Genomic DNA, 24,740 nt, shown 5'->3' with positions numbered 1-24,740 from the left:
AATTGTTTGGGGAGACATATCAAAAGACCCGTAAGGGTGCAAGAACACAATGCAAGAGATAACTATTCTGTACTTTTCAGAAGAAAGAAGAAAGAAAATGCGGGAGAATATTATACATGTGCGTTATTTTAGATTTTAAATTACATCATATAACAGTGTAAAACAATTCAACAAAAGTTATCACAAGAACATATAACTAATCGAAAAGCAATTCCTTTGCGTGTTTTTTAAGTTGTGTTGGCGAGATCTTATTTTGCAATAGGTTTATTATGTTGGGGTTATTCCTTAATAGGTCTGGTAGTAACGGTCTTAATTTCTGTAGGCTATAGTTTGTTGACGATCTGGATGTAATTATCGCAAGTTCACCTAATACGTATGGCCCCTGCTTGCCATGATATTTTTCTTCAGAAAGCGTTTGATTACCTGTGTATTGGAGCAGCATTTCGAGCGAAAATTGTAGTTTAGGTAAATTGCTTTATATGCAACATCTTACAGCTACTCAAATTAGGAATTGCGCTCTCAGCGTTGGGGATATTTCCAAATGCTCGTATTAACCACTTTTGTAAATAAAAGAGGAGTTGAGTTCATCTCGGTCGTTGTAAACCACACCAGGGAGCAGTATGCGAGACGATAGGGCACAACGACATATAATCTCTCTAATGTTTCGGTGCCAAAACACATTTAGACCGAATCTAATTGTCAAAGCTAAATGGTGCCGCTTTACGGCTGAATAATTGCTGATATATTATTATTAGAAAATATTGCGCAAAAAGCCGTACGTTGCATCTATGTGGGCGGTAGTTTTTAACAAAGGTGATAAGTTTAGCGATTTAACGAGTGCACTATGGCTAGCAGATACAAAAATAATGACGCATATGCTTACACAAGCGGATAAGACAGATTTTCCTTCACAAAGGTAAATTACATATCTGGTATTTTAAGTGCTCTACTATTCTCTAGCCATTGATAGCAAAATTGCATGGCTCTTAAAGTACTGGTTTTAAAGGAAGTTCACACTCTAGTAGTTGCATGTAATGTTGAGAAATACTGAAAGGAATTATTTCATTGATGAAAGCTTCAGTCTTTGAAAAATTGGCGGTATTCTTTAGATATATAATGAAATAAGAAAATGATTTCTTACCCTGGCAGAAGTCTTCACAATCACTCTCGGTATAGAAATTGTTCTGATTGCCACCACACCCACCGTACGTAAACCTTTGACATTTCCCTTTCGCCTTATCAAAGTACCACCTTGGAAATGCCGCTCTGCAACTCCCCACACGCTTGTTCTGAGAGCAGACCTGGCTTGGTGGGAGTTTCTCATTACCTGTAACGGAAGTAAATGGCATTTCCTAAGCATTCGACACCTTCGTTCCCTAAGAAAACCCGAATAACACGAATACATGAGGCAGCAATATCATGCTACATTTCTCAAAACTTTTCAAGCTCTTCGTGTCGTGGCTATCGTTCGTCTCCTACGCGAGTTTTATCAGTGCACAGAATCATCTTGTACAGCTTTACCATTACAAGTCATGGTTTTAAAAGAGTCACAGTTTCGCCTCATGGGCGAAGCAATGAATGCGATAGCAAGAAATTGGAATGTCCCAGGAAGAACGGCAAGCAGCTGGAAACTTGCTGCGCGCTGCTCAAGCACAAAGCACGCAGGAAAAGAAAACACACAAGGCGAGCGCGAACTAACAACTGTCACAGCTCGACACTTGCAGCGCGCCGCTTAAACACAAAGAAGGAGGCACGGCAAGAACTCACAGGTGTGGAAAAAACAGCGCTACAAATGGACGAGGACTAAGGAAGAAAAACACGACACAGTTATACCTGTGTATACCTGTGAGTTCTCTTCTAGAACTCACAGGTATACATAGAACGAGCGCCAACGGTCACAGTTGTTATTTCAGCTAACACCTACTTTGGCTCTTCTTGCTAGCAGATCACTCCTTTCGCAAACTCGGCCACTGCAGCGAGCGCTGCGAGCTTCGTGCCGCCTACGGCTTCAACGCAAACTTTGCGGTGAAAGCAGCAGACGTACAAACCTCCCGCTCAAGAGATAATTGCGCGAGCACGGTCGACCTCGCCCTGTAAGTAGAAGTCGAAGGCGCACATCCCAACACCGGCGAAACACTACACAGTTTTAGAATTGGGGACCCAAGGAATTTGCGAGCCGCACGACGCATGCGCAGGACGCAAGCCACTCTCGGACTCTTGCGCTCGCGTTGTCCCAACCAAGGAGTTTTAAAAAAAAAACTTCTAGAGTGGAGGTCCCCTATACGCGCCCACGCGAGCGGGTGAAGCCTGGGAAACCGGTTGGCAGCCATTTTGCTCCGGGCAAGAGGCAGCGCAGCTTGAGCGCGGACAGCGTAATTGTGAGCTTTCGCGGGGGCGTTTCAGCGTGACAACTGGATAGTTAGTGTTACTTATTTGGCCGAATTTTTTTGTTGTCCTGCAGGATTGAAGGAGGCAGTTTTTTACATCATTATACATGGGCTGAAGCGTGCGTGATAACAAGTAACATTCGCTTCCAGCATTCCCGAAATGAAGCACATGGAGGAGTTAATAAGTGGTACATAAAATTTTATTCACCGCCGGCTTTTACACAACTTCAAAAGAAAAAAGAAGAATATACAATGTGGTTTATACGTGAATCGATAAAGCAACAAATCCAAAATAACTTCAAAATGCATCATAATGCACACAGTCACGAAACTAACCGTATGAAACACGCGCCCTGAAAAACTAAACACAGCAAAAGAAAAGATACAAAAGCAAACTAGTTGACCAGTTTGCTGCAGCTCTGGTTTACGCATAATGCAGACAATCACGAAACTAACCATATGAAACACGCACCCTTAAAAAGTAAACACAGCAAAAAGAAGAGATACGAAAGCAGATTAATTGACTAGCTTGCTGCAGCTCTTGTTTACACTCGTCTATAAATTTTTAAAAAATAACAGTCCTTAATTGTCAGCTGCGTTCTTACTCCGCTCTGGGATTTTTAAATGCTAGGCATTTCTTAGCGAACCTTTGGCACATTGAGCGTTTTTATCTACGAATCTATGTAACTAGCCACCTACGCCGAGGTGCTCTCATGATCGCCTCCTTAACTTGGTGTAGACCAAGATCGGCATGGGAGGGTAAGAGGATTTGACGGATATGGCTGTCGTATCATGACATGAATAACAGGAAAATCCTGTCGCGTAGGTCGTCAAACCCTTTCCTCCAGACACGTGTGGCACATAGCCGTTTACCACTGGCCGTGGTGTACGGGTATGCGCCACATGTGATTGACGGTTTATATCTACCCAGGAACGGCGAAAACAGACATTGGTACTTTAAATGCGAGAGCGTTAAGAAAAACCGACATCGGGAGCGTTGACCCGACGAATGGAAAGAATAAATATTAAGATCACAGCAGGAATGTAACCCAAGCATTCTGCGTGGCAATCAAGTATTCTACCACAGAGGTACGTCGGGTATATAGACTGGTTTGGAAAAAGAGCCTATGCAGGCGTAATTTCGGTGCAACGTCAAGTGTGGTTGTGGTGCTGGCTATCTAATTTTGCAAGAAAGCAATGCACAGTACGTATGTACTCCTACGATATAGGCGTCATATCAGATTAACGTCTGCGGTTCCAGTGTTGGCTCCGCTTTTATAGCAGTGTAATAAACATTACACTTGTATTCCTCTGTTTCAGCAAGCTATATTGAAGCATTGCTCGACCCAGAGGAATACATTAACGAAAGTTACGTATCACATCCACATGGTTGTACCATAATGTGCACTTAGTTTCGATAATACTGACCTATGTACTCTTACGTGAGGGCTGGCGTTACGCTGCACCATAAGTTACCCTTTAAGCGCCAGTGTTGTCGACGTGCCTGGTAAGCCCACTATGTGGACACAGCTACTGCACTTACAAAAACACGTTGATCCACCTCGTAACGCTTGGCTCAAAGCCATAAAATACAGCATAAAAGTACTCGCTGACTGCTTCGCATGAAACAGATTTCCACAACGCGTGGGATCTGCCGAATTTTCTTCTGGTTGATTTCTTTTGAAATGTGGTGAAGCCTGATTTTACAGCGAAAGCTGTTATCAGATGACAACGGCTGTGGGGTGGTTGTCCATTGCCGCCGCCGGTGTCCGTAACTACTATCGCGAGAAATAAGAAAAATGAAATAAATAAAAATAAACAGGCTCATATGGGATTTGAACCCCGGTCCTCTCCATGGGAGTCTAGTATTCTACCACAGAGCCACGCCAGTGACTGGAACTCCTTTGCATAAACATCCTTACAGGCGTCATGTCGGGCAAGGAATTGCGTTAAATGTGTAATATAGCGTTTCAGAAGAGTAAAATAACCACTAGGCGTCACATAATGCTAATTGCGCAACGAGTGACCGGATCGTTAATTGCTTCAAATCCATTACAAAAGGCTCAGCCATAATTCTTCATCCAGCAACCACATGCAGCATCAACAAAGTTCACATAATGCCTTACAGATGTGTAGCGGGTACCTCGCTTACCGCAGAAAGACGAATAATGGTGGTGGTGGTATGGTATGGAAAAACTTTATTTAGGTCCGTCGGGGCGTGAACTAGCACGTAGCGGGCCGCTCCCACGTCGGGACAGATAGGCCTAACCTGTCCGCCACGTCGTGGGCCCGTTGGACTGCCCATAGCTGCGTCCTGAAATCCGTACTGCGTAGCGCAGCATCCCACTTTGACGATGTAACGTTTTGAACCCGTAACGCAGGGCACCGCCAGAGCATATGATCTAAGCTGGCAAAGTCTGAGCAAAGCGCGCACGTGTTTGACGTATGAATTTCTGGGTAAATTTTGTGCAAGAGTGCGGGACTGGGATATGCCCCGACCTGCAGGAGTCTGAGCGTCAATGCCTGAGGCCTGTTCAGTTTACTGTGCGGTGGCGGATACTTTCGCCTCCTCAGATAAAAGTTCTTGCAAAGTTCATTGTACGTCGTTGGGGGATCTTTGTTGTCAACAACCTCATCGTCATGCCGTTCAGTAGCTACGCGGTCGACGACTCCTCGCGCAGCTCTTATCTTTATTGCTCCCAGAATGGCATAGTGATTGCTTCCGTACTTCACAAAAATTATGATTTGCGGCGTAGTGGGTACCTTGCAAGTGTACTTGTATTAGTTCCCCCAAGAGAGTTTAGAACGGGATCTAGAAAGGCCGCTCTTCCAGCTTTCGCTGTGACTGTGCTGCGCGCAGGCCCGGCGTTTTTTTTATGTACAGCTTGGCAGTCTTCGACAAATTGTAAATGTGGTTATCGAGTGGATCGCAGTCCAAAAAATGATACATCCACAACACTCGCTTGTCATCAAAAGAATGGAGAAATTTGCCATCTGTGGAACTTCCACGCGGGCTCAAGCGACGACCCACACGTTTTCTGCCTGGAGCAATATGGCGGTCGTCGGCTTCAGCGGCGGCGCGCCGCCTCCACTCCAGAAGTTTTTTTTCAACCTCCTTGGTCCCAACACGCTGCACCGCCTTTCTTTGGGCGGCAAACAAAACCACAGAGCGCACCACTTAAAAAGAGCAGAAAATAAAGACGGCGCTTGGCAGTGGCACGTGAAGCCACGGCTCGCGTTCCCTGCGGGCGTCGATTCTTGTCACTAAGATAAAACATCATTTGGCTGTAGTTCATACATATCCCTGAGGCTAAAGTTACAGTGCAAACGCACTTCTTTGTCCGTCTTACTTCTTCTTTACCTCTTTGTCCTTGCACCCATCTGATTATAAATTCATGAATTCGCGTATCTAATGCACTATCATCCAGGGGCGTAGGCAGAAATTTTTTTCGGGGGGGGGGACACCTCCTTGATCTGTAGTGGGGACGAGCAGGCAGATGTGGTCGAGTGTCATTTTCTGCTCTGTATGCTATGGCAAAAAAAAATTTCGGGGGGGGGGGCACGGGCCCAGGTGTGCCCTAACGTGGCTACGCCCCTGCTATCATCCTTGTGACACGTTTTGCTTTAGAGCTATTGTCATGTGCGCATGTGCGGTAAGTTTGCCTTGGGCTTTTATATGCATTGGCGTATGAAAGAATAGATCAGTTCTTAGTGCTTGTGTCGTACACAACACGTTGCTTGTTGGACGAGTTGGAACAAGTCACGTTCCCAGGATCAAAGGGTGAGGGAGATTATTGTGGCTGAGGAAATCGCACGGTCCGGCGACGCATGCGTAAGCATGCCATCCCTGCACCTTTCCGACAAAGAACTTTTGTTTCTGTCGCGCCGTAGGGATGGGGGCGGTACCACGGCATAGCGCTTACTTGCTATTCTTTTCCAAGAGGGCACATTTTAGGGGCGAAGCTCCTTAAAGCGGCACCCGTTCGTCCCCGTCGTAGCATAGAGAAATAAAAGGTCGTAGTGCGAACCAGTCTTAACGCTAATACCAGATCTTGACCTCCAAGGTAGTGCCGGTGGGAGATTTCTCCCGTGCGTTGTTGAACAATAAAAAATTCGCAGCGTGCGCGTTAACTAAAAGCCGAATTCTTCTGTCTCTCATTCCCCATTAGCAGCCATTGGCACGTTCCAGTAGGAAACGTTAGTAGAAGTAGAAGTGTAAGTGTTAGCTAAAAGCCAACTTCTTCTGTCTCTCATTCCCATTAGCAGCCATTGTTTACCTCCAAGGTAGTGCCTGGTGAGATTTCTCCTGTGCGTGATTAAACAATAAAAATTTTGTTCAAAACGCCGTTGATTGATGAAATAAACCAACGAAAGACGCCAGATGCTTTCTAAAGGGAAAACGAAAAGACGCCAGATGTTTCTAAAGCAAAACGAAAAGACGCAAGCTGCTTAACGAAAGACGCCAGATGTTTCTCGTCTCCTACGTTCCCCCCCTATCTTGCCTCGCGGTGCGGCGGCGCCGACGCAGGCAGCGTCGCGAGGCAGCGTCGCGGCAGCGTCTTGATTGAAAAAACTGACCGCTCGCGCTGCACAACCGTTCAATGACCACCCCGTATATATAGGCACTCGATTTTGACCTCCAAGGTAGTGCGTGTGTGCGATTTCTCCTGTGCGTGATTAAACAATGAAAATTCACAGCGTACATGTAAAATTAAAGTGAGCTGCAAGTCGTCATAACTCTCATCGAACCTTTAGTATAAACGCGCCCGATCTCACGTCGGTGATGATGTACTGGGCAGAATTCACGGAAGATTCACGGTTTACCGATGAACCTCCGCAGCTTCGCCCACTCATCATCATTCACTCTGTGGATATGCTGTGATTTTTTGGTTGTATATACTTTTCCTTTTACTCTCAGGTTTTTTCTTTTTCTTTTCTTCTCTTTTTTCTTTGGTCACCTGGTCCGTATAAGTGTGTGTTCGTTTCCGAATAAATTTTAGTTGGAAGAATGCGCTGCGTCCTCGTCTTCTACTTTGTCTGCTGTCTAGTGTTTGCACTAAATACCATTCTGACTGACTTGTGTCGTGCGTTTCTTTTCTTTGTGGATGTCTATAGCGCTTGCGCTGTCATTTTAGACTCAAAATTCTTCTCTCGGTGTAACATATATACTGTGATTCTGGTTCAGCCATCTCGTTTCTTCCCTCCTGTGGCATAAGTCTACAAGAGACAAAGCGTTCCCGCTAGCTCGCGCCACCACGAGCCACTGGACGCTCTTCTTTTTCCTTGGCCGACTGGCCACGAGTGGCGTGGCGCGATAACCCCAAAATGGAAAACTAGCGTGGGTCACCAGCAAAACGACGCAAACGCAGCGCGGGCAACGATGTGGCAAAGCCCGCGTCTCACATAATTTTAGTTTCGCCACGTGTGGCATCCTGTGCGTTTCACCTAACGCCGCGTGCGTTTGTATTCTTCCGCTAGTATTCTAGAAAACGAATGAGGCATGACATTAGGACTTTATTCGCTATGGAAAAGTCGCATGATCGACAGAAACTCCGAGCCACCACGATCGATGAGGTCTGTCTTCCGAGAAGAAGCTGCTCAAGTGCGAAGTGTTGTTGAGACTTTTGAGCCCGTTCCGGATTGGCTTGCACTTCTGGACGCTTGTGTGTGTTTGCCTGACTTTTGAAATGCCTCCTACTGTAGGGAACAATGTGCGCGTTGTGTATGTTAAGGTAATTCTAATGTGACGAATTATTTAGTGCGTGGTTCACAGCTATAACAGGTCATCTTTCCTTGAATTAAAGATAATGAAATGAGGCAAGGCGCAGTTGTCTAAGGCAGCGAGGTGTGGAACGTGGGGTGCATGGTTCGAAGCCCCGGTCGATCGGTTCGGAATGTTTTGTTCTGAATTATCTTAATTTGTGGCTTATATATATATATATATATATATATATATATATATATATATATATATATATATATATATATATATATATCCGGGACATAACGACGACGGCGACGGCAAATATCCGCCGAGAGTGTCCGTATAATTGCTATCGCAACAAAACTAAAATGATCTTTCCTACTTTCTTATATTGTAATGCTGCATCTAATGTATTAAAACTAATAGTATTGCGTTATGGCACCTTGTTTTTTGTGTGCGTAAAGAATGTCACAGATTCGCCGCATGAGCGAAGCAATTAATGCGATAACAACAAATTGGGCATATTTTTGCTATTTGGCCAGTGCTACTCGGATGGAAGTCTAAAAGGAACGGAGGGAACGCAGCTTGTTGTTTTAATTCAACAAATTGGAAAGTTGTACGAGGTAAGGCCGTAAGCTAACTCCTTTAGCGTCCATTCTAGATTAGCTTAACAAAACGCTAGCACAGAGGAACGCAGCCGCCTCAGCGAGCGAAGCGACCGTCGCACTGTCCTTTGCTTCAACGGGAACACAGCACGTACAACGATTAGGGTCGTCTGCTAATCCCTCGCAAGATAAGGCGCGTGCGACTGCGCCTGGTCGATACAAGCATGCGGTTCCTTCCGGAGCGACAAAGTCCTCCTCTACACCCCATCTCTACAATTGGATTTTCGCGCGACGAAAAAAAAACGCCAGGCCTGCGCTAATACCGCAGCACAGTCACAGCGAAAGCTGGAAGAGCGGCGTTTCTAGTGCCCGTTGTAAGCTCTCTTGGGACTACAATACAAGTACACTAGAACGGTACCCACTACGCCAAAAATCACAATTTTTGTGAAGATGGGAAGCACCTACTAAGCCATTATTCGTCATCCGGCGGAGAAGCGAGGCACCAGCTACAGGTCTGTAAGGCATTATGTGCACTTTGTTGACGCGACGACTGACGACGATGAAGAATTATGGCTCAGCCCTGTGTAATGGGTTGGAAGGTTTAAACGGCCCACCAGTTATGTAATTTGCATTCGGTGACGCCCGGTCGCTATTTTCCTCGCCCGTCATGCTGTATAACATACGTTGACGTGGGAGAGAGACGGAGGGGGGGAAGAACTTTACTGAGACCCCGAGGAAATGGATCATGCGCTTATGGGCTTCCTTGGCAACCAATACAAGTGCTTATTTTACTCTTCTACCACGCCATATTGCATATGCTAATGTGGTTCCTTTCCGACATGAAGCCTGTAAAGGACCTTTTTGCAAAGCAGTTTCAAGCACCGGCATGGCTCAGAGGTTGAATACTGGGCTCCCACGCAGAGGGCCCAGGTTCGAACCTCGTTCCATCCTGGAATTTTTTCTTATTTCGTTTTTTTTTCTTATTTCGAGCGATACTGGTTACGGACACCGGCGGCGGCGGCGGCGGCGGCACCAAAAACGGCCGGTGAAATGATCTCATAACAGCTTTCGCTGTAAAACGGCCCGCACGCTTACCCTGTGCTTGAGCCGCCATCATCGGCTGCCCTCGCAAGCTTTCACTCGTACATAGAACACGCGACTCGCGGAGCGATGATGTCGACTTGGACTTTATACCAGAACCTCGCGGTTACGGCGACGGTAGAAATGCGTCTGAGAGTTCATATAATCGCTGTTCTAATAAACCAGAACTGGGCGGAAATCACTGACAAATGTAGTCTATGTGTTTCAGCAGTACAAGACCATCGCCAATTAGCTGTTCGAAGAGGAGAGATTAGAGTGAGAAACATTTATTTTATTTATTTTATGTCTTAAAGTAAAGCTGCGCATGAGTCATACAAATAGGAGATCGCAAAGCAAAATCCCACAATGGGAAACATTCCTTGTTACTGATAAGGAGAAAAATAAAGCTGTTTTTTACAACAGATATCAAATAGTTACATATCTCATAAAAATATGTGCATGAAAAAACAGAGAAAATATGCAGAAATAAATTTTATATGTTTGCATTTAGTCGCGCAAAGCTTCGCACAGTGAAGCACGGGCCCGTCGCTGCTCGTACTCCCCGTCGACCGACACGTCTGTCTGTCTATCTTCGAGATGCGCGGCTTTCTCCTTGGGAGTACGCACTTTCTTTTGATGGCCCATGTCTATCTGGACACTTATAGAGCGGAGGTTTCGCGCGATGTCTCCGTCGGTAGTCGTGAAGAATTTTTTCGTGAAGAATTGTTTGCTCAGCGAGAATTATCTTCTTTTTCTCTTTCTTTGCATCTTTTTTCTCTTTATATACTTCTTTCTTTTTCTTTCGTTGATGTTCTCTCTGTCTCTTTTTTGCTTTTTTTTCTGTATTTCCTTCCCTATATTTTTCTCTTTCTCATTCACTCTGTGCTGCGCTTTACTCTCTCCCCTTCTCCTTTCCCTCCTCTTCACCCGCACTTCCCTTTCCCACCCCATTGCTACGCTACAAGGCTATGCTATGCTCTGACAGCGTGCCTGGACAGACGAGTGGTTAGGACGCTCGGCTTCAGATCGAGGGTACATGGGTTCGAATCCCGCATCGTGAAGATTTTATTTGGGCAAGAATTTTTCTCTTCCTCTATCTTTATATCTTTCTTTCCGTCTCTCTGTTTCTCTCTTTCTCTCTTCCTTTCTCTTTTTCTGTACTCGTTCTTTCACCCATTAGGGTTATTACAGGCCTCGCCGTAGTGGTGAGTAGTGGGACTTGTCCAAATTATGTGGGACATGCCCGTTCATGATGATGACAGTTTTGCGGCAGGGTCGACATTTTACGGCCGGCTTACAGAGCTTCGCTCTTAAAGGTATTTAGCGTAGCTTGCTCTGGAGGCGCAATGATAAATAGACAGCAGATCTGATGGGCACCTACATGTTGTCCTGGCTGTTGCTGTTTTGCTAAGCTTTGCAAATTTTCTCTTTCTTTCTTCCTCTATTTCTTTCCATTTTTTTGTTCTCTCTCTTTTTGTGTATGTATTTTTTGTCTTCGCCTATTTTTATTTTTTATCTTTCTCGGTCTTTCTATCTTTCTTTCCCTTTCTCTTTCTATCTATGTATTTCTCGTTTCCTCTTTCTTTCAACATATTCCTCTCGCTCTCCATATGTTTCTCTCTCTTTCTTTGTTTCTCTTTCTTTTCTCTCATTCTTTCTCTTTCTGCCTATCGTTCTATTTCTCTCTACGCTTTGCTTTACTCTCTCCCCTCCTTCTTTCCCTCCTTCCCCCCTCAAATATGTCCTGCTCACCCTTACTTCCCTTTACTACCCCTTGCTATAGTATGCTGTACAAGGCTATGCTAAGCTCTGCTGGCGTGCCTGGATAGCCGAGTGGCTAAGGCGCTCGCTTTCGGACGATCATGGGTATGCGGGTGCGAATCTCGCCTCGTGATGAAACTTTTCCCCCCATAATTTCTCTCTTGCTCTATCTTTATCTTCATTTCTTCCTTTCTTTCTATCTCTTTCTGCTCACCGACCGCGCTGCTCTCCACATGGGCGATGGCTCCAGCGCCGACGACGCGGGAGATAAGGACACTCCAACCACACACAACGAGATTACCAAGTATTAATGCATGGTGAGGCGGGATTTCCCGATCCCACATTCAAAACTCAATCGAGCACAAGCAGTCTGGTTGCGCTTACTTCAAACCCATTCGTACCCATCTTTAGCAGACTTAAATGAAATTTATCCACACAAATTCCCCGACGCCGCCTGCACCGCTTGCTGTCAGGCCGCTACATTAGCTCACATGATTTGGGAGTGCGGGTCGCTCGGCCCGACTTACAGCAAGGCCGAGTGGGATGCGCTTTTCCACAGCCCAAACCTACAGGACCAAATCCTGGCCTTCCAGTGCGCCGGCGACAGGGCCGTTAGGCTAGACCTGCCGGTCCCAACGTGGGAGTAGCCGGGTGGCGCGGGGCAACCTCTGCGTCTGCACAGGTCTCTTAATAAAGTTGCACTCTCTCTCTTTCTTTCTCCCTCTCCGTGCTCATTCTCTCGCCCATCAGAGCTATTGCGTCCTGCCCCGGAGAAATCGGCGTACGTGTAGTGGTAGCGAAGCTAAAGATGAAGAAGACGGCAACGATGACGAAGACAACGAAGAGAGCGCATGCCGGTTCATGTTTTCTGTTCGGTGGCGGCGCGTGACGTCATACCAGCTGCGCCTGTGCGCACGTGTTCTGGGAGTGCGGTCATCGCTTGGCGAGGCTATTCCAGTCCACGGATTACACCTTACGCCCGGCTTAAGCAGATCCGCTGTTAAAAAGGACAAGAAAGGGTTTAGCCAATGTCAGCATGTGATGGTGAGGTTAGTCACGTCGCAAGGCGTGTGACGCGAGCAAGATGGAGACAGTGCGTGACAGAAAAGACATATATTGAGCGACAGACACAGAGGACACAAGAATAACAATACGGGCCCGTGTACGCGGTTCCAAACAAACAAACAAATATGCAGTCTCACAATCGTCTCCGAAGACGTCCAGTGCCTTGTGAAGCGAGGCTCGATGCGTCCCTGCGTTGCGACTGTCGCTGGTGTGCGACGGCCAACGTCCCAGCGCAGAAAGAAGCAGCAGGCTCAGGCGAAGCCGCAAGTAGCAGGCGGCCACAGCTCGCTCGACGCGGTGGCCGGCGACTCCGGGGCCTCGAACACGCTCGCTGTCTCGACGATGGCCGGCAGCAGGGCTCTCCCGGAACTTGTGTCCGCTCACGCCATGGCCCGAGGACTTCGACGGCTCGAACATAGGAGTGCGGCCTTCGGAACCTCGCGCGTAGTTGCGGGTCCGCAGTAGGCTCTTTCACCTCGTCTTGCCGGCGTTCCAACCACCGGTCCTCTGCGCGAGCCCTTCCTTTTTTCGCCTTCGCTGCGCGAGCTCTAAATCTGGTTTCGTTTTGTTCCTCTTCTTGAGGGGACGCTCTGCTGTCGTCTGCTTCACTGGGGGTTTTGGAGGTGCTTCTTCACATCACCCCCCCACTTAAGAAAGTTCTTTCGTTAGAAGAACTTGAGGGCACTGGGAACACGCCGGTTCACTGAAGGAAACACGCGCAATAGCGCCATTGCACATCACAGCAGTTCCGAGCACCGCACACTCGGCACATAGGTGAACACTCATACCAGTTCCGAGCACCGCACACTCGGCACATTTGATAACACAATAGTACACACAATGAAAAAGTAGAAACAATGCACAGAACTACTAAAGTGTCATGATCCCTGCGAAGTGTCCTACGACACAGTAACAAAGAGCGAAAGAAAGAACTTAACTTTTTTTTTTGCTCTTGTTGCCACACGCTATGTCTTCGTAGACACATCGCTCATGGGTACGGCAACCAGCTCTTATAGCCTACCCCTACACTTTCACGCCTTATAACATACACTGTCTAGAAAGTATTTCATCAGACTTCGAAACGATCGCGCTTCCTTTCTCGACTGTAGAAGTTACGTGGCCCGTATTCAGTCGCATGTTTCCACCTGCCGTAGGCGGACTCTGGTTGTTCTTCTCGACGACCTTTGACTTGCAGGCGTCGGTCAGGAGTGAGAGAATCCAATCTGCTCACATCGCCAGTTGATTCCTTTTGTTGAAACGGAACGAATGATTGCTTGTTTGGATTCTGTGACATCCGAGATAGTGGTCCTAGATTATCGTTGGCAACTCTCTTAAACGGAGTACATTCCAGTGGTACTCGACCAAGGAGATCCTTGGGAACTGTTCTCTGACACGTGTGGCACGATTTAACAAATCGTGTAATGTCCGACTGGACACCGGGCCAGTAGAATTCTTCGAGCACACGGTGTTTGGTTATCTTAAGCCCTTGATGGCCCGAAAGAATCCCTTCGTGGGCCATTTGCATCACAAAACGTCGGAGGCTTCTTGGTACCACAAGCTGCTCCACTTGTCTCTTCGAACGAAGCGTGAACTTGCGGTAAAGAATTCCCTCCTTCATAAAGAACAGGATGTCGGCGAACCTGGTCTTCACCTTTTGGTGAACTGCTTCGAAGCATTTCCGCAGGCTGCTGTCATCCTTTTCCCTGTCCCCGAGGTCTTGTGGGCTAGTGTCCAAGTAGTTGATATCTGGTACGGGTAGCAGATTCGGCTCTCGTGTTGCCTGTTGGTTTACTGCTGCACCTTTTCTATTGACAACTGATCCAAAGGCAGCTGATGTTGAGGTCTCTGCGGAGAAGGATCTATTGGTAGAACTGCTGTAATGTTCCGCGCTGGATGACTCATAGAAGGCACGAATATGTCTCTTCCAGTCACTGTCAGGAGCGGATACATCACGAACGCCTTGCACATTGCCTAGGACAACATCATACAAGGGATTGTCCATGCAGATAGCTCGAGTCTTGCCTGTGAAAAACGGTGAGATTATCTCCACATCTGCTTCAGGCAGCTTGAGCAATGTTCTGTCCAGAAGACAGACTGATGAGGTGTTTCCTGTCAGCTTGCTGTCTGATACGAGGGACCTCTTCACAATAATGGCATCGCACCGCGTATCACGTAGTACTGTAGCAGGATGTCCTTCGAGTATACCCTCAACTGTTGGCATACATTTTTTGTATAGTTTGGGCGTTTGCGTTCTTCCGCGTTCCAAGCTTCCGGAAACGCAGCGCAAAGCCCCGGACTCTGGTATAACGGCTTGCGATAGATCTACGTGCTGTAACGAGCACGAGGCCTGCTCGATAGTGCTGGCCTTTTTGGGGCAGTCACCTGTCTGATGCTCAGTGCAGTGACACTTTGCACAGAACGGTGGCTTTGTGCTTGGACGCTTTGTGTTGGTCCAGCAATCGGCAGCTTTATGACCTCGTTTACCACAAAGAAAGCAATGTGGTCTTTCCTTTTGATCTCGTCGCTCAGACGTTTGAGTTTGACCTGGCGGCTCGTTCGGGTTGTCGTCTTTTCCTTTACCAAGGTTTACTAACCCTTGCGCCTCCAGGTAATGGTCCGTAGCTTCTGCTAGTTGGTCAAGTCCTTGACAATTCCTTTCTTTAAGAAACACTGCCAGTTTCTCATGACATTGTAAGAGAAACTGTTCTCAGACGATCTTGTCTCGCAGAGCATCGTACGTCCGGTCCGTCTTGGCCATTTCTTGCCAATGGTCAAAATAACCCAATAGACGTCCGGCGAACTGTCTGCCAGTTTCCGCATTATCAGGTTTCGCTGATCGAAACTCAGATCGATAACCTTCCTCTGGGAACCTGAAGCGTTGTAGTGGGGTTTTCTTCAACGTTATGTAGTCCATGGCATGCTTAGGTGCCATCCTACCTACAACACTCAAGGCCTCTCCTGTCAAGCAAAGGCTTAGTGATAGGGCCCATTTCTCTTGTGGCCAGTCTTGGCTCGTAGCGACGCGCTCAAATTGCTGTATATACGCGTCCAGCTCATCGCGTCCTTCGTTAAATGCTGGGATGAGTTTATGCGGACTTTGGTAGCTCTGCGTGGTGCCTACGGGCACACCCTCGGTAAGCATCCCCGTAGTCGTGCTACCTGCCGTCGCATCTAACTCACGCAAACTTGACTTCAATTCGTGGACTTCCTTCTCTGCCTTTAATCTTGAGATGGCCTCCGCCTCGGCTTCTTTCGCTGCATTTCGTTCTGCCAGACGAGCGTCACGTGCCTCCCTTTCGCGTGCGCGTTCTTCGTCTATCCATTCCTTTAGTGCTGCGCCACTCAAACCCAGTTCTTTTCCAATTGCAATCAGCTTATCTGCCTCCATCATCGACCGTCAGACACACATATGCGATGTGATGCTCTTCTTAGATGGAACAAGAGCAGTCCTGTCTCGCGGACGCCAGATATGTGATGGTTAGGTTAGTCACGTCGCAAGGCGTGTGACGCGAGCAAGATGGAGACAGTGCGTGACAGAAAAGACATATATTGAGCGACAAACACAGAGGACACAAGAATAACAATACGGGCCCGTGTACGCGGTTCCAAACAAACAAACAAATATGCAGTCTCACAATCGTCTCCGAAGACGTCCAGTGCCTTGTGAAGCGAGGCTCGATGCGTCCCTGCGTTGCGACTGTCGCTGGTGTGCGACGGCCAACGTCCCAGCGCAGAAAGAAGCAGCAGGCTCAGGCGAAGCCGCAAGTAGCAGGCGGCCACAGCTCGCTCGACGCGGTGGCCGGCGACTCCGGGGCCTCGAACACGCTCGCTGTGTCGACGATGGCCGGCAGCAGGGCTCTCCCGGAACTTGTGTCCGCTCACGCCATGGCCCGAGGACTTCGACAGCTCGAACGTAGGAGTGCGGCCTTCGGAACCTCGCGCGTAGTTGGTTGGTTGGTTGGACCTTCGCAACCTGGCGCAACCCACTGTGGGGGATCGGCCATGAAACGGGCGGCACTTTATTTTTGAGATACAATTGTTTTACATTTCAAATATGTTTGTAAAAAGGATACGTAGTTGCGGGTCCGCAGTAGGCTCTTTCACCTCGTCTTGCCGGCGTTCCAACCACCGGTCCTCTGCGCGAGCCCTTCCTTTTTTCGCCTTCGCTGCGCGAGCTCTAAATCTGGTTTCGTTTTCTTCCTCTTCTTGAGGGGATGCTCTGCTGTCGTCTGCTTCACTCGGGGTTTTTGGAGGTGCTTCTTCACACAGCACTAACTCTTTACGCTTGCGCCGTGGAATCAAATAAGGGAAATAAAGGGCAATATAGCGAGAGAAGAGGCTGGAAGAAGGGGCAAGGGAGTGAATGCAGAGAGGTCGACCACATCTTGTAGAGTTTGTTACACTACAAGAGGGGGTTAGGAGTCCAAGAGCGACAACACATAATTCGCGCTAACTAAACAGTGTGCGCTACATTTGTGGTCGTGTATTCAATAAAGTCCCTGACCTTTTTGTACTCTAGAATGAGTCAAGCGGAGTCATAGAAGTCCACCAGTCAGTCCGTGGGGGCGGGCTAGGTAAGATGCTTATATCTGGAACCAAAAATGGAGATGAAGGGGGGCAATGCAAGGTAGAAGCTAGCGGAAAGGGGAGGTCACTTTCTCGAGATGGATACCCACACCATTGAGCGCCAGGTCGTCGTACCTCCCTTCTTATTAGAAAAACCAATGAGTGCCCGGCGCGGCTCTGGCAATCCAACCCCGTGCCTTCCAAGTTGATGGTGGATAGTACTGGGTTCGAGGTACACCAGATGTGCCTAACGGTTAGCTGCCCGGCACCTTGGGGAAGGGATAGAGTTTTCAAAGAGACAGAGAGACAACAATAGTCGCGGGCACGTATGAAGCCACGTTAACACCAAGTCTGGGAGTGGTTGGAGAGACCTGTCGATTTTAAATACACTAGCGACGGCTGCGATAATTTCGGTGCCATATAAACGGATCGTGCGTGGCTTTCTAGGTTTATGAGCTGTGATCCATGTGCCCCCAGGACCTTTGCGTCTGTAAAAAGCCGATAATTCTATCTAGTTAAAGCGCCTAGTACAGTCTGTCATTGTTTGTTGAAGCCAGAAAAGTGTTACGCGCGATGATGGACGTGTTTTCCACATCTGAAGTCAGCGCACACATGTGTGCTCAGTGCAGATAATGTTGTGAACTTCGTTAAAAGAGTGCCCTATGTTTTCTTTCCGGGATGCATGCCACACGATACGGGGCATTAATTTTAGATTGAAAAACAGCTCTCAAACAACCCATTCCACAGTGACGTTTAGCAGTGATGAAAACAAGTGCACTTCGATTACGGATGTGCGTAAGTATGTGAAAGCACAAGCAACTTGCATAACAACTTAACTTTTTGTCTTACCTTGACAAAGTTGTTGACATTTCTCTTTGGTCGCGAAGTTGTTTTGATTGCCTCCGCATCCACCAAAAATAAATAGCTGGCATTCATGTGCAGTGTGATTGTAGAACCACTTGGGAATTGAAGCCCTGCATGGTCCGGGCTCGAATTTCATGAAGCATTGTGTCCTGGCATCGAGTTTTTCGATTGTTACGAAAACAAAAATACCTGGATAAAACGCAAGACACGATCTGTTGTAATTAGTCCGTATTACGCCGTTACAAATATTCATTCTATGAAAATGCTTTCACTTCAAGCAGAAGTGACACTTTGGAATACGCGACTCAATATGACTTCGGTTTCCTGACTCTTTCGTATAATAGAAATATTTTCGATGGAGGCGAAAATGCTTGAGGCCCGTGTACTTAGATTTAGGTGCACGTTAAAGAACTCCAGGTGGTCGAAATTTCCGGAGCCCTCCACTACGGCGTCCCTCATAATCATACCGGGGTTTTGGGGCGTAAAACCCCAGATATAATTATTATTACTGCCTGGAAAAAGTTAGAATAATTTGGCTCGTTTCATTCTTTGTAATTGCGGTCGCATTGCTAGAATAACGTCCATGAAAGCCAGCCCTTGCATTCCGTCTATAACAGTGCGTTAAATATTTATCACTGGAACTTGTTTCATAAAATGGGCTACCACTGCGTTGTTCACGGCACATCTGTTTTATAACCACAACATATATCTCATGGCATTCACTGTTGCAATATAAGGTAGGTAGTACATTTTGTAAAACCAATACATTTCCCTAATATTTTCTATCGCCCACAGTAATTGAGTCGGACCACCTTGCTACCCGATGTTATAGCATCAGTTTCTGATAACGTTTACGCGAGGCAGTAACCATAATTGGACAAGTACTAGCCTGTTGTAAACTTGTTCGTTGTAATTTTGCTCATTCACTGTGTTTTTCTACCTAATCCCCTCCGTAATGTCCTCGCCACTGAGAGTAAATAAAATAAATAAATAAATAAATAAATAAATAAATAAATAAATAAATAAATAAATAAATAAAAGACTTATTTGCAACTTATGTATGGCTTGAAGATCAAGTAAGAGGGAAAAGAATGCGTAGTTGTTTCTGTGTTTTTGCTTATTCAGAACGATGCTACTTATTGTTCAAAAACTCACAGGGTCCATTGTGCATTCAACTAAGACAACTGGAAGGCGAAAGCCATCTTTTTGTTCTCAGCCGATGCATTGATCCTGCTTCGCCACCCTCCGAAAGCTTTGTGCACCTAGCGTGGTTTTGCGCTGCCTCCAGGATTGGAGGCACTTACCTGGTTTTGCACTGCCTCCGTGATCGGCGCACTTTTTCCAAACTACGATGTCATGTGATGACGGTATCATGTGACGTTACGTGACGTGACGTCATGCCAGAATTTGTGACGTACGCCGCAATTTTCGGATACCTGTGACGTCATGCTGACGTCATCACGTGATGCTGATTTTTTGCATCACTCGTGCCGTGCCAGACGCCGCGGGACGGCCACGCCGTTGACGCTGGACGCCGACGTGGACGGTCAATTTTCGCATTTGATAAGACATCTAAGGCTTTCGCCTTACTAATAAAAAATGTAGTTATGGTACCACTTCTCCGTCGATGGGCGGGGCTTAGATACTGTGCATGCGCTGCTAGTCCAGGTGGTGCGATATCTGGTCACTAGAAGATGCAATGCTTGCTTCCTCTTTCTTTCTATCTTTTTCTCTTTCTCTACTTCTTTCTCTCTCTTTCGTTCATGTTCTCTCTTTCTCTTTGTTTTTCTGCATTTCTTTCTCTCTATTTCTCTCTTTCTCATTTTTTCTGTGCTACGCTTTACTCTCTCCCCTCCTGCTTTCCCTCCACCTCACCATCACATCTCTCCTCCTCACGCTCACTTCCCTTTCCCACCCCTTCCTACACTCTACTTTACAAGGCTATGCTCTGCTCTGCTAGCGTGTCTGGATAGCCGAGTGGTTAGGACGCTCGCCTTCGGATCAAGGGTACGCGGGTTCTAATCCCGCCTCGTGAACCATATTTTTCGGCACGAATTTTTCCCTTTCTTTATGTCTTTCGTTGCGTCTCTCTGTTTGATAATTTCTTCCTTTCTTTCTCTCTCTCTCTGTCTGTCTCTCTGCACTCGTTCTCAGGTTTATTACAGGCCACGCCGTAGCGGTGAGTAGTGGGATCTTCCCAAATTCTGTGGCGCATACTCGTTCACGATGATGATACTTTTCGGGCACGGTCACACACTTTACGCCGAGCTACATGAGCTTCGCTGTTAAGAAAGAAAGCGCTGAAATGTCCGCAGGGAGAAAGGGCTGAAGTGTCCACAGGTGACCATAGTTATTGAAGGCAGCGTTGTCAGCCATTTCGGTCTGGAAGGCGCAGGATGGCCTAATAACTACTACTGCCATTGTCGACAGAGCAGAGCATCACGTGGGTAGAGTTCTGGTGGCAGATAATTCTGAGAATTCTGGTGGAGTTCTGGTGGGATATGAATGGATGAGGCCTTCGTCCAGGATTGCGTATTAGAGAGGCGGGAGAAGATGATGATGGAGCGAAGCATGTAGGCTACGTCCAAGAAACGTCTAATTGTAGGCGGTAGAGCAGCGTGTCGACTTCGTCGTGCATCTTTTGGTACTGTGAAAACTGCAGGAATCGGTCAACTTTGACAAACGTGGGCACTTCGCGTGTTTGTCGAACCACATGTCCTTGCCAAGCTTGTGCCGCATCGTGAAAAAGTCATGCCTGACGTCGAAGACTGAAATTTTCACGGGTGCGGAAAGTATAGAGTGAAATGACGAGGCTAGACATTCTAATTTGCTTGGTAAATGTAGTAGTCCTCTGACTGGATACTTCAAAACATAACTTTTGATATTACATGATACTAAAAAACATTGCGAATAAGTGACACGGACAGGCGTCTGTCTGTGTCACTTCTTGTCTTTGTTGTCATTGGTGCCTTATTCCTTCCGTTGACCACAAAACATATTTGTAACTAAAGCTTTGAACAAAGGAAACTACTTCACTGGACGCGCAGAAAACTGCATTCCACTTAAATGGGTCGTGAACCACCCCTCGGACTTCACGAGAAAACATGTGCTGCTTATAGCAGACGCTGTTATGAACAGCTCAGCCAAATCTTGCAGTCGTGCGCCACAAGGAGAGTTTAGAAGCGGAGCCAGAAGTTTCCATTTTCTCAGGCGCCCTCTTTTCATACAGAGGCCTGTGCTCACTCTTTTCGGAGCTGCCGGCGCTTGCTGTTTGACGTAGCATGCTGTGGGCCAACAACCTACATAAATCAAGAGCGACGTTTGGATCAGATGCGCTTCTTGCCACGGGTCGCCACCACGTGCGGGTGCCGGGCTCCATCGCATGGGTCTCCTATTACCACTCCCATTTAGAATCAATAAAGTTTATTCCTCCTCTTAGTCTAATATCATTACACAGTGAGCCACACTCGCGCACAGGAATCACAATGGGTGAGACCGATCGCGTGGCATCACGCGCGCTTAAAGGGGTCATGAACCACTTTTCCAAGTAATGATCTAATGACCTCATTATCGGAGTGTACTGCCTCCCGAATCGATTGCCGCAAAAATTTCTCGAATCCGTCAAGAATGAGCGGAGTTACGGGGGTTTGGCGCACGCTCCCAGCGCTTTCTCTCTTTTCTCGTGCCGACGAGCGCACTGGAAGCTAGACAGGGAGGGATGGCATGGGGGAAAGAAGTTACGTTAGCGCGCGTCATGAAACGCGATCGCTCTCCCGCTGTGATTCGCTTGCGCGAGTGCGGCTACCGTGTACTGAGGAGTGCGGCGCCGGCAAGTGGCGGCACCCCGTGGCAAGAAGCGCATCTGATCCGAACGCCGCTCTCGATTTACGTCGGCTATCGGCCAATAAGCATGCTATGTCTCTTGCGGCGCAAACTGACAGATCCGCGACGTAAACGGACAGACGCCCCGCCCACCGACGAGAGTGAGAACCGGCCTCTGTTTGAAAAGAGGGTGCCTGGGGAAACGGCAACTTCGCGCTCCGCTTGTGGCCATTACGCAGCGCGCACGACTGTAATATTTGGCAGAGCAGTTCATAGCCATGTCAGCTTTCCGCAGGATTTGTTTCTTCAACCAGCCCAAGGGGTGCTTCATGACCCCTTTAAGGTCATTACGCCCGCTGACGCAACTCTCTCACCACGCGCTATCGTTCTCTGTTTAGCTTCCAGCGCGCTCATCGGGACGAGAGAAAGCGCTGAAAGGAGTTTCTTACTGAGTTACAGGCGTTTGTTTGTGTTTTATGCGCGGACAAACCCCTATAAGTCACCTCGTTCTAGTCGAATTCGGGAAATATTTGCGGCAATCGATTCATGAGGCAATAACCTCCGATACTAAGGTCTTTCGGTGATTACTGGGAAAAGTGGTTCATGGCCCCTCTAATTGTCGTGGTCGTCAGAGATTGTCCGAACTATTAAAAGAAAACGTAAGAAATGCCGATAACTTGCAATCATTCAAATTCTTTCAAATGTAAAAATGGTTGTACGTGTGGAAGAAGTATTATGCGCACGATCATTTCTACGCATACTGCATAATTAGCAATGCACTTGGACCGTGACCACAACCTCACGATCAAAGACTCGCATTGAGCGCCCTTCCGGATTTATTAACGGACACGAATTTAATGAGCTGATTATAAATGTCATCATTGCTCCGTTTCATAGTATTAAGTTACTAATGAACATACCTCATAGTCATGTCCTATATAAGTGGCTAGAAAACTATCTGTACGAACTCTATTGGCGGTAATCTATGTGACAACCCTCTATGTATTGGACTCTACCCTTAGACTCTGATAATTCTTTATACGCCACATATTGTATATGTACAGGGGTGGTCAAAAGTTCCCAGGCCGCAACGCCCGGCCGCGGAGCAGCGGCTCGCTACTATCGGGGCGCTGCCATCGCAATCGCGCCTGGGCGCACGCTGGCGTCCAGCGTGTGTGTGGAAGGGGAGGGGGGTGTATCCCTCTCTCTCTTTGTTGCTCTCCTTCATAAGGAACCTAGGTATAAATTACTACTGTGCAGCGCTGCTTATTCCACTAAGATGTTCCAACTAGCCCCAACACAAGCTCTTCTGAATACATTTCGGGCTCCGACCAAGCTCGTATGCAGCGAAATGGCCTGCGAAGACGGCTGATAGAACCACCGCAGTGCCAATGGAAAGTTAAACGCACGATATTGTTTTCTAGGAAGCCGAAAACTACGGTAATGTATATGGTGCCTAGCTAAATGTGGCCGCAATCATAATGCGTCAGTTTTCCGGAAGACTGCCGCCTCGCTACACGCTGCACAGTAGTAAAACATCGACGAGCGGACAGTGAGGGAACATGACGCACCAAGTTTATACGTCACTTTCTTATCAAAGAGAGCAAGAAATGGAGAGGGGTGCCCCTCCCCCTTCACGCACACGCTCGACGCCAGCGTGCGCCAAGGCGTGATTGCGATGAGAGCGCCCCGATAGCAGTGAGCTGCTGCTCCTCAGCCAGGCGTTGTGGCCTGGGAACTTTTGACCACCCCTGTACATAGCGCTTCTAATTATTTTCTTCTTGGTTATTCTTTCATTCGTTTTGGTTTTTCTTGTTTTTGTGTGTTTCTTGTATAATACTGCCATGTGGATGGGATAGCCAGCGCTAATGTAGCCTACCTTTCCATTATATATATCTATATATATATATATATATGTATGTATATATATATATATATATATATATATATATATATATATATATATACATATATATATATATATATATATATATATATATATATATATATATATATATATATATATATATATATATATATAGTACCGGTGCGCATCGGCGCCAGCTTTGTGCCAGCGAGAGTGAAGACGATGACGTTCGTATGTTGCGCACTCGGTCTGTTTTCTCTGCTGAAGCTGTCTTAGATTCGTGAGCCTTTTGCCAGGCGCCGCTCCGAAACTCTTCAGAAGATATATAGTACGTAGATTATTATGAGTCTGTCTTCGGTTGCCGTAAAATAAATAGTGCAAGGACTTCGTTGCCTTTTGTGTGCAAATTCATGCATCAATGCAGCGTACGACCACCGGTAGTGGTGAAGAGAAATATGCCGGAGCTTTAGTTCAATCATAACATATTTTTCGAAAAAATGTACATTAAATCTAAACTCCATTACCTGGAATGCGCCTCCGTATCATAAGCCCATAACAATTTGAATCATTTGAAGGGAAGTCAGCAGTAACAGGGTGTGCTGGAGTTTTCTCAAAATTTGTTATGTCGAATAAAGATAACTTTTCGAATAAATCTGCAGTGCGTAAATTACAATCGGAAAAGGTACTTACCCCCCAGCCATAACTTCACAGCAAAAGCCAGCAGTTCCATTTCGTGCTATCTTCTGCGACTTGACTTTTCTCACTAAAATAACATTTGCGATCGCGAACGTCTAAGCTCGTCATGCGTTATTTACAGCCTGCTCCAATCACATTTCACAAATGCGAACAAACACCGTCGACGTACAACACCATATTCGCATTAAATAACACATTGCATCTGCGTTATCAAGGCTGCCGGATGGCACACGAAGACAGGCACATTAGCCCCTTTCGCGGGTTCTAGGAAATTCAGAGAACCTCTGTTCTCCAGCACACTAACCAGCACAACTTTGACTTGC

The 24,740-nt window shown here is 47.0% G+C and overlaps 1 protein-coding gene across 1 annotated transcript in view; it reads right to left on the bottom strand.

Annotated features, from left to right (window-relative positions):
* Positions 1 to 24,486, bottom strand: part of LOC119371885 (actinia tenebrosa protease inhibitors) — a 29,931-nt gene extending 5,445 nt beyond the window's left edge. The window contains exons 1-3 of the mRNA XM_037642334.2: positions 24,412 to 24,486; positions 18,018 to 18,221; positions 1,142 to 1,327 (exon numbers count right to left, since the gene is read on the bottom strand). Of these exons, the coding sequence (XP_037498262.1) occupies positions 1,142 to 1,327; positions 18,018 to 18,221; positions 24,412 to 24,451 (430 nt within the window). The 5' untranslated portion in view covers positions 24,452 to 24,486. The remainder of the gene's footprint in view (positions 1 to 1,141; positions 1,328 to 18,017; positions 18,222 to 24,411) is intronic.
* Between the last annotated feature and the right edge of the window lie 254 nt (positions 24,487 to 24,740).

Source organism: Rhipicephalus sanguineus, chromosome 10, assembly GCF_013339695.2.
Source record: "Rhipicephalus sanguineus isolate Rsan-2018 chromosome 10, BIME_Rsan_1.4, whole genome shotgun sequence".
Taxonomy (NCBI): Eukaryota; Metazoa; Arthropoda; class Arachnida; order Ixodida; family Ixodidae; genus Rhipicephalus; species Rhipicephalus sanguineus.
Note: the sequence above shows the minus strand (reverse complement) of the source record. Positions and strands in the feature narration are given on the sequence as shown.